Consider the following 9,359-nt stretch of genomic DNA (forward strand, 5'->3'; position numbering starts at 1 on the left):
CTGGAATTGTAGCTCATCCGAATGCGTTTTAATGTTTTAATATTGGGATCGTAGGACATTTTTAATCAGACGACATGGAGCAAAGCAAAACCAGTTCGGTCCCAAGGGCAAAATGGTGAAGGCAGAACATTAGATCCTGTAGAGATAGGAGAAGGGCTGTCTGCTAATTCTGCATTTAAATTTGTACAGCTTCTGTTTGGCTTTGCTGCCTTTATTGTGACTATCTCTGCGTGTCTCCCTGGATAATGTCAATATGATTGCATTACAACGGCATATTTATGGCCCACTGCCGCCATTGGGAGATGCAGTTTCCATGGCAACTGATCTTTAACCTTCTGCCTTTGTATGCCACATGCACCTCTGAATGATGTCAGTGGGGTTTTTTTTGTCTTTCTTTAGCCCCCACCCCCACCCCCAGCTGAGAAGGCATTTAACACTTTCCATTCAGCCACAAGAACTGCATGGATGTGTTTTAGGATAAGGGGGAAACACTGACAACAACCATTTTCTAGAGAAAAGCTTATTTGAGTTCAGCTGAGGAGACCTCTGTGGTGGCTCTGATCTTTCATTGTCTCCTACACTTTGGACTGGTTCTTCTCCAGCCTGATTCCCCCCCCCCCAAGTGTGGGACTTCCACTCAAGTTATCTCCCACCACCCCTGAATAATCTCTGCTCCTTCTGGGAGCAGTTAATTCATCCACCCTAAGTGGCTTTAAGCTTTTTCTACAGTGATGGCAGCTGTGAAGGAGGCTCCTTGAGGTTCTCTGAAAATAGATGGTCTCTAAGATAGTTGGAAGGTAGTCTATCTCTCTCTCTGTGTGTGTGTTAAAAAATCAAGATAGAAGCCCTGCCATTTTTTGATGGACATAGAGGTGAAATCTGAAGTTTTCAATTTGGTTTTAAGTATCAATTATATTGGACAGGGAGATGGTTTTGAAAGCTTCTTTTGATTATTAAGAAAAATGAGCCATCCACAGTACTGTAACCGAGATGTAATTTTCTTCCCGGAATGAGGTTGGAGGCTGATGACAATGACGATGACGATAATAATAATAATAATAATAATAATAATAATAATAATAATAATAATAATAATAATAGAGTTGGAAGGGATCTTGAAGGTCTTCTAGTCCAACCCCCTACTCAGGCAGGAAACCCTATACCATTTCAGACAAGTGTTTGTCCAGTCTCTTCCTAAAAACGTCCAGTGTTGGAGTATTCACAACTTCTAAAAGCAAGTTGTTCCACTGGTTAATTGTTCTAACTGTCAGGAAGTTTCTCCTTAGTTCTAGATTGCTTCTCTCCTTCATTAGTTTTCATCCGTTGCTTCTTGTCCTGCCTTCAGGCACTTTGGAGAATAGCTTGACTCCCTCCTCTTTGTGGCAGCCCCTGAGATATTGGAAGACTGCTATCATGTCCCCCCTCGTCCTTCTCTTCATTAGATTAGACATACCCAATTCAGCAGCTGTTCCTTATATGTTTTAGCCTCCAGACCTCTAATCATCTTTGTTGCTCTTCTCTGTACTCTTTCTAGAATCTCAACATCTTTTTTTTTACATCATGGTGACCAATTTGACCAACATCTGTTTAATAAGCATATTTTCCATGCATTTCTATATTATCTTTTAAAAAAAACATGTTGAGGTTTTTGGTATTATGCAAATCGGTCATGAAATAACTACAGTGATCTTTATGATGTTCATCAATTTGAAGAATTTAGCCTAAATTCTGTAAGGAAATTTACTAAGATATATATCTTTGCTCTATGGGCATCTTTCTCCCCTTCTCAAAGAAAGCAGCTCAATGAAAATTTTAAATTGGGACAAATATTCAGGTCACATCTGGATTTTGTCCTGGAATAGGGTATTTCAGTATTTTGCAATCTGTCTAATAAGAAACATGTGTAAACCCTTTGCAAGAAAGAATTACATTGAGTAGAAGGTGCTAATGAACATCATTTGCAACAGATGAAACTCATTTTTCCTCTGGGGATGTGTCTTACAGGGCGGGGTTGAGATGGCTTGGTGCTATGAGGACCCCCCCACTTTGCCTTATATTTTCTCAGCAGTTATCAACAATGGTGCTAAAATCTGGTAACCATGGAGACATTCATGCACCTGAGATAATGAGTCCTCTCCTGATTTTAGGGCAGGTTGAATCAATCCCTCTTGTTTTTTATGTTATTTTTTCTTAAAAAAAAGTCCCCAAGCTTTTACTGTCTTTTTAGGATAAAAATAGGCAATTGTTTTATTCTCCCATTATATTAGTCATAATCAGTATGTACAAATCTTTCTAATATAAAGAGGACAAAATCGAACGTGTAGCTGTTGGAAGATCCTATTGGGAAAAAATGGCGGCCCTTGATTAATTCTGCAAATCTGGTGAATTGGAAGAAAATCAGAATAATAGGTTGACCTGGTCCCACAATCATTCCATCCTGCTAGTTTGGAAAAAAAAATCTAACGGAATCAAATCAAACCAAATCAAAAGTAAGTGAACCCTAATGAAACCAAACCAAACAGAATGATCTAAAGTCTCTTAACTAACTGGAATCTCCACAATGTGTACGTAAGCAGTGAGAAAATGTCTCCATGGAGATCAGATCAATACACTACTGAGTATGGGATGTCTCAGAAATAATAAATTAGTAGTATAATAATTACTGTAAATTACCATGGAGGAAGGAATATGTCAAGCTTATCCCACTATTCTGCCTAATACATATCTACATATAAACCTACAGATACACATGCACATACAGACACAGATACAAAAAACATGCATATACATGTAGACATACACATACAAACGCACACACATACAGCAAGATTCTGTAATGTAACCTTGTAATAAGGAATACACACACACACACACACACACATATATCAGAATCTTCCAACTGCAATATTCTGTTAATGTAATCTTGTAATATGGAATCTGCATGATGAGCATGAAGCAACCGTTAGAATGAAATAAGGAGCAACTCCTGAAAAATTGCTTTAAAATTGGGAAAAGAGGGTGCCAACATCACATACTGCCACCTCATTCATTTAATTTATATGTAGAATATAACACAAGAAAATCTGGAATAGAAGAAATCAGAATTTAAATTGCTAGAAGAAATAGCAACATAGCAGTCAGGCTGCACAAACGGCTGGAAGACTTGAAATTTCAGTTTGCCTCTCATTATTAAAAAAAAAGTTATCCATCAGATCATGTCAACAGCTAATGCCAACCCAAAGCCAAGTGGACGTTAAGAAAAGCGAACACCTTCAGGAATGGACCATTTTAAGCATTATTCAACCAGGAAAGTACATTTGTGCGAAGATTTAGCACTGAAGTCATTAAATAAGGTGGTGTTTATAAGGTAGCATCTTTTACAAATTCACTTAATCTCAAAACAACCCTTTGTGTGTTTGCATTCCTCTGGATGCAGGGCAGACTGGTGATCTCTTGACTGCTTTGACTTATTAAATTCCTCTTACCCAGGATTACTGCTTGGTCCAGCTTCAACTTAATCTGAGAGATGTGTCTTGGCTGGTTCTTTTGGGCCCTATTTCAAGAGTTACTTTCTTTCCTGTTTAAGCAAAGCTTTATCCGAAGAAGTCTTGACATTTGGCAGTGATGTGGAAGTGGTTTCTGACTCATACCAATTCAATTAGTATATTAACTGCACCCATAATGACCACATAAACCTTATAAAGAGGAGGCAATAAAATTTAGAACTTTACAAGGTACAAGAGGAGTCTCAACGAGAGTGTCTAGATGAGGAAACGTGCCTGGAGCCGCAATCAAAAACATTGCAATCTCCACAATTGCAGGTTCTTCGAAAAAGCAGGAGCTTTTATTTTACCCAAAACGTGTATAAAAAGATATGTGGGAACAGAGCAAGCAGCCTGCAAGTGATTCAATAACAGAATATAACAAAATAACAGAGTTGGGAGGGACCTTGGAGGTCTTCTAGTCCAACCCACTGCTCAAGCAGGAGACCCTTTACCATTCCAGACAAATGGCTGTCCAGTCTCTTCTTAAAAGACTCCAGTGATGGAGCACCCACAACTTCTGGAGGCAAGCTGGTTAATTGTTCTCACTGTCAGGTCCTTTGGAAAATAGACTGACCCCATCTTCTTTGTGGCAGCCCCTCAAATATTGGAACACTGCCATCATGTCTCCTCTAGTCCTTCTTTTCATTAGACTAGACACATCCAATTCCTGCAACCGTTCTTCATGTTTTAGCCTCCAGCCCTCTAATCATCTCTGTTGCTCTTCTCTGTGCCCTTTTCAGAGTCTCAACATCTTTTTATAATATGGTGATCAAAACTGGATGCAGTATTCCAAGTATAAGTCTTACCAAAGCATTACAAAGCGGTATTAACACTTCACATGATCTTGAGTCTATCCCTCTGTTAATGCAACCTAGGATTGCATTGGCCTTTTTGTCGGCTGCAGCACACGGCTGGCTCATATTTAAGTGAGTAGCCCAGGGAGTAAACTTCCTCATTCTGTATTCTATTTCTGGACATGATTTCAGAATTTCTCCATGTTTTCCCCCAAATTGGAGCAAGTTAAACCCACAGGAGAATAGATGTTCTAAGTGGTTTAAGAGTTGAAATGTGGGCGGGGGAAAAAACCCCCCAAAACTTCTCCATTTCTTCTAATTTCATTCCCAGAAAATGTTTTCAGCAACTGCCTGGTCTACAAAGAAAATCAATTATACCGCCTTGCTCACTGGCATAACAAAAATGAGGATCTAAACACAGTTGACCAAAAGCATTACAATCTGAGTTGAATCAACAGCTAAACTAAGTGCAGATGAGTAAACATGGCAGAGCCTTTAAGGAACTCTCCTTGACAGAGTGGTCTCCAACTATTCAGCCAAGAAAGAAGAGGACAGCTTTCTCCAAACCAAAACAGACGCCCGTGCTCTACCTAAACAGGACAATCCAACTTACAGTAGGCTAGAAACTCTTGAGTTTGTTTACTGGCCATTCAAAGTTACAACGGCACTGGAAAAAGTGACTTATGACCATTTTCACACTTTGACCATTGCAGCATCCCCAGGGTCACCTGATCAAAATTCAGACACATGCCAACTGACTCATATTTATGACCGTCGCTGTGTCCCAAGGTCACGCGATCCCCTTTGGCGACCTTCTGACAAGCAGAGTCAATGGGGAAGCCAAATGCACTTAACAACTGGGTTACTAGCTTAATGGCTGCAGTGATTCACTTAACAACTGTGGCAAGAAAGGTCGTAAAATGGGGGCAAAACTCACTTAGCTGTCTGACATCAGCATCAACTTCCCTCCGCCCTGTGCGCTCCCACAGAGAGGGCCTCCTCAGGGTGCCGCCGGTCAGAGAATGTTGATTGGTGGCCCCCAGGGGGAGATCCTTCTCTGTGGGCGCCCCGGAACTATGGAACCAGTTACTGGTTGAGCTCCGGACGGCGCCCGATCTTCGCTCCTTTCGTCGCGATAACATACTTGTTCGAGCAAGCCGGCCTGGCCTGATGGGGGATTGGTGGGGTTTTTATTGTCATTTCATTGGGGTTTTTATTATGTATTAACTGTTTTTAATGGGCATGTATTTAATTACTTTTTAACTTTTGTAATTCTGTGTTTTATTCTTGCCCTGTACACCGCCCTGAGTCCTTCGGGAGAAGGGCGGTATAGAAATATTAATAAATTAAATTAAATTAAATTAAATTTAGCAATGGAAATTTTGGGTTCAGTTGTGGATGCACAAATCTACCTGGAAATCTGAGTTCTCCTTTCTTTTTGATAAATAGGGTAATGAAAAAGACGAAGGTAGGCCAAGCCAAATGTTCATATTTTTTTCCCTGTAGGTCTGGGAGGTGCAAACCGGATAACTGCGCAGAAAAACTGAGGCAGAATATATATTTTTTTCACCCCCTCCCTAGTTAGCTGAGGGTGAAGAATACATTATCAAGGTGAGAAGCCTTCTTAAAACATGGGCTGATCAGAAATGAAAAAGAATTGGGCCTGCGGAGAACAGATACAGCTGTTTCACACACACACACACACACACACACACACACACACACACACACCAGTGCATTCATGGTAGGATGAATGCTAGCAAGATCAAAGTCCGGCCGGTACCGTATTTGTTTTTCCCATTATAAACATTTTGGCTTGGCTTTTCTTTTCTTTTTTCTTTTTTTAAAAAAAGAATTCTTGGCTTTTTCTTTCTTTTACTACCCCAATGGTTCCAGTTATTTGTGATTCCCGACAGCGCTTCTTGGATTGAGCATGCAACCACACATCGTGTGGGCATTCCAAAAAGCGTTTCAAAAAGAACTAACGTTAGTATTGCTCTGAGCAAACCAGGCAGTTTTGCTATTAAAGGAAAAAACTCAAAGTTGTATGCACGATGTACGTTTTTCCTGAAAGGCCAATCCTATTCCCTTGGCTTTTAAAAGAGTAACACATTTTGCTTTAAAAAAATTTTTTTTTAAAAAAAAATAATTGCCAAAAAAAAAAAACTGCTCTGGAAAGCAGAACATAAAAATGAGTTTGGCTGTTCAGGCTGTCCTCAAGTTACGACCCCAATTGAGCCCAAAATTTATGTTGCTAAGTGAAACATGTGTTAAGCGAGTTCAGCCCCATTTTACGACTTTTCTTGCCGCGTTTGTGAAGTGAATCGCTGCAGTTGTTAAATTAGTAACACGGTTGTTAAGTGAATCTGGCTTCCCCATTGACTTTGCTTGTCAGGAGGTTGCAAAAGGTGGATCTTGAGCCCGGGAGATGTTGCCATCTTCGGAAATATGAGCCGGTTGCCAAGTGTCAGAATTTCGATCACGTGACCATAGGGATGCCACAACGGTAGCTAAGTATGAAAAATGATCCTAAGTCACTTTTTTCAGTGCTGTTGTAACTTTGAATGATCACTAAATGAACCTTTGTAAGTCGAGGACTATCTGTTCTACCAAACTGCATATCCCACAGAAGCGTCTTGTATTTTGATGTGTTATTTGCCCCCAAATGTCAACAGTGATATCAAAAGACCAACTTCAAAAATGACATTCAAGTAGACTAAAGCATAATCAGATATGGAGTTTCTAAACAGCGGTCTAAGAGACAATCCAGGGGAGAAAAATAATTGGTGGGGATGGGTAACATACGCCATCTTAAAATAAAACAAAATAAAATCTGTACTTAGTGCATTTCTGTTTTTGATCTGAACCAGCCTTTCCCTTTAGCTCTTGCATTCGGTTTTATGTCTTAATTGGGAAAAACAAAGCACACAGGAGATCATTTTCCATCTGGATTGCTAAAGTCAGAATCTGTTTTCCTGCTTCTGATCTGGACTGTGCAGAGGGGAATAAAAGAGCATGACCTCTCATCTTTATAACAATGAACTATTAAAATACCAGGGTGGGATTGGAATCTTGAAATGGGATCAAGGAGACCCATCTGACCATCAAACCCGTTGAGTGAAAAGTGGCAATATACATAAATAATAAGGAAGCTCAAAGACCTGCCGTAATCACTCATTAGGTGCTTTCCTGGGGGAAGCTAAGTCCTTGGTTCCAGCTAAATCAGATTGTAGCATGGGACTTAAGTCACAATCAGTTTCCACTAATCTAGGAAAGCAAAGGACTCGTGGCTCAGCCCAGCCCACATAAGTGACACCAGCACATTTGAATTTCAGAGAGGTGACAAAACATTTGTACCAAAGCTACTACAGCTCAAGTTAGAGATTCTTTCCAAGTCCATCTGTTTTTGCTTCTTTGTCTCGAGCCCACGGAATCTTATACAGTGGTACCTCAGTACTTGTCAGTTGGTTCTGGGAGATACGACGAGTACAAAAAGGACAAGTACCATACAAACCACACAACTAATGCATGATCCCTTGTTTTGGCCAGAAAGGGTTATGAGTCATAAGGCAGCTCCAACTGACAAGTTTTAGCTTGCGCATCGAGCACCAAAGAATACTGAAACAAGATTTTCACCTCAAAATGTGTCAACTACCAAATTCAATGAGTTTTAAAGCAGTCGAGTACTGAGGTACCACTGTGCAAAACTTGGACTCATTTGGGTTTTGATTTCTGAATCAATGTACTGGATATTTTTCTGCAACTGTCCAGAAAGCTAAGTAATCCTTTTTGGAATTTTAATGTGGCCTGGTTGTAGCTATTGTTTAGCAACTCCTAAACTCATCCTACATTCACCCGGTTCAGACATGATAGGAAGTGTTTCAAGATGGTGGGTTGTGAAATGGACAGCACAACGTTTGGGCGCATAGTCACATTAAGCGAGAAGAAGGTTCTTTTAAAAAAATGAGATTTAGAAATAATGGGGCAACTAGATTTATATCTCACATACCTTGGGGCGTTTCCATTCCACATTCGCTGGTGGTGGATTCAGATAGAAGAGAGAAGCATCTGAAGCAGGAAACTCAGGGTCTTCAAAGAGCTTCTTCTGTTCAAGGCACCGTCGCTTGAGGTCTTCATACTTCTGATTTTTAAAGGGCTTGGCTGAGGTAGAACCCATGGACTCTTTTCTGGAGAAAAGGGATATGTTGTTTTGTAGAAGGGGCTTGTCATAAAATCACTTTGACTCAACTAGCGGCACGTATACTGGGGCAAAGAACAACCATTTCACAATCGATCTCAGATGATGGATGGTATCATACAATTATTAGTGCAGCACAGATGATGGTCACACACTAAGGAAGAGCTGCGTAACTAAATATTAATGTCATTTCCTCCTTTCTCCTATTGTATATCTGTCTGCCTGTCCGTCCCTCTCTCTCTCATGTCTGTCTGTCTGTCTGTCTGTCTCTCTGCCTGCCTGCCTGCCTGCCTGCCTGCCTATCTATCTATCTATCTATCTATCTATCTATCTATCTATCTATCTATCTATCTATCTATCTTTCTATCTATCTATCTATCTATCTATCTATCTATCTATCTATCATCTATGTATCTATCTATCTATCTATCTATCTATCTATCTATCTATCTATCTATCTATCATCTTTCTCTTTCACACACACACAAACATATCTATCTATCTATCTATCTATCTATCTATCTATCTATCTATCTATCTATCATCTATCTATCTATCATCTCATATTTCTTAACTGCCCATCTCCTTCCAGCCCTTCATCTCCTTCAAAATTTCAGCCTCTCTGGTGGATCATAGGTTGTTTTGAATAAAAGACAGAATCTGGACAATCAGCCTTTCCTCCTAGGTCCAAAAAAGATCAGCAGGAGAGGCCAAAAATATGTTGCTGTCTAAGGCCAGATCATGGCATCCGCTCCCTTCACTTCCTGGGAAATACAAGGGGAAGAAATGGAAGCAGTGATAAATGTTCTTGCGCTCCGAGAT

General features: G+C 40.1%; 1 protein-coding gene across 1 annotated transcript in view; it reads right to left on the reverse strand.

Annotated features, from left to right (window-relative positions):
* Positions 1-8,516, reverse strand: part of CAPN6 (calpain 6) — a gene marked incomplete at its 5' end in the record, with an annotated part of 51,613 nt that extends 43,097 nt beyond the window's left edge. Inside the window, one exon of the mRNA XM_083372323.1 lies at positions 8,349-8,516. Coding sequence (XP_083228449.1) covers positions 8,349-8,516 — 168 coding nt within the window. The remainder of the gene's footprint in view (positions 1-8,348) is intronic.
* Between the last annotated feature and the right edge of the window lie 843 nt (positions 8,517-9,359).

Source organism: Vipera ursinii (genome assembly GCF_947247035.1).
Source record: "Vipera ursinii genome assembly, chromosome: 12".
Classification (NCBI taxonomy): Eukaryota; Metazoa; Chordata; class Lepidosauria; order Squamata; family Viperidae; genus Vipera; species Vipera ursinii.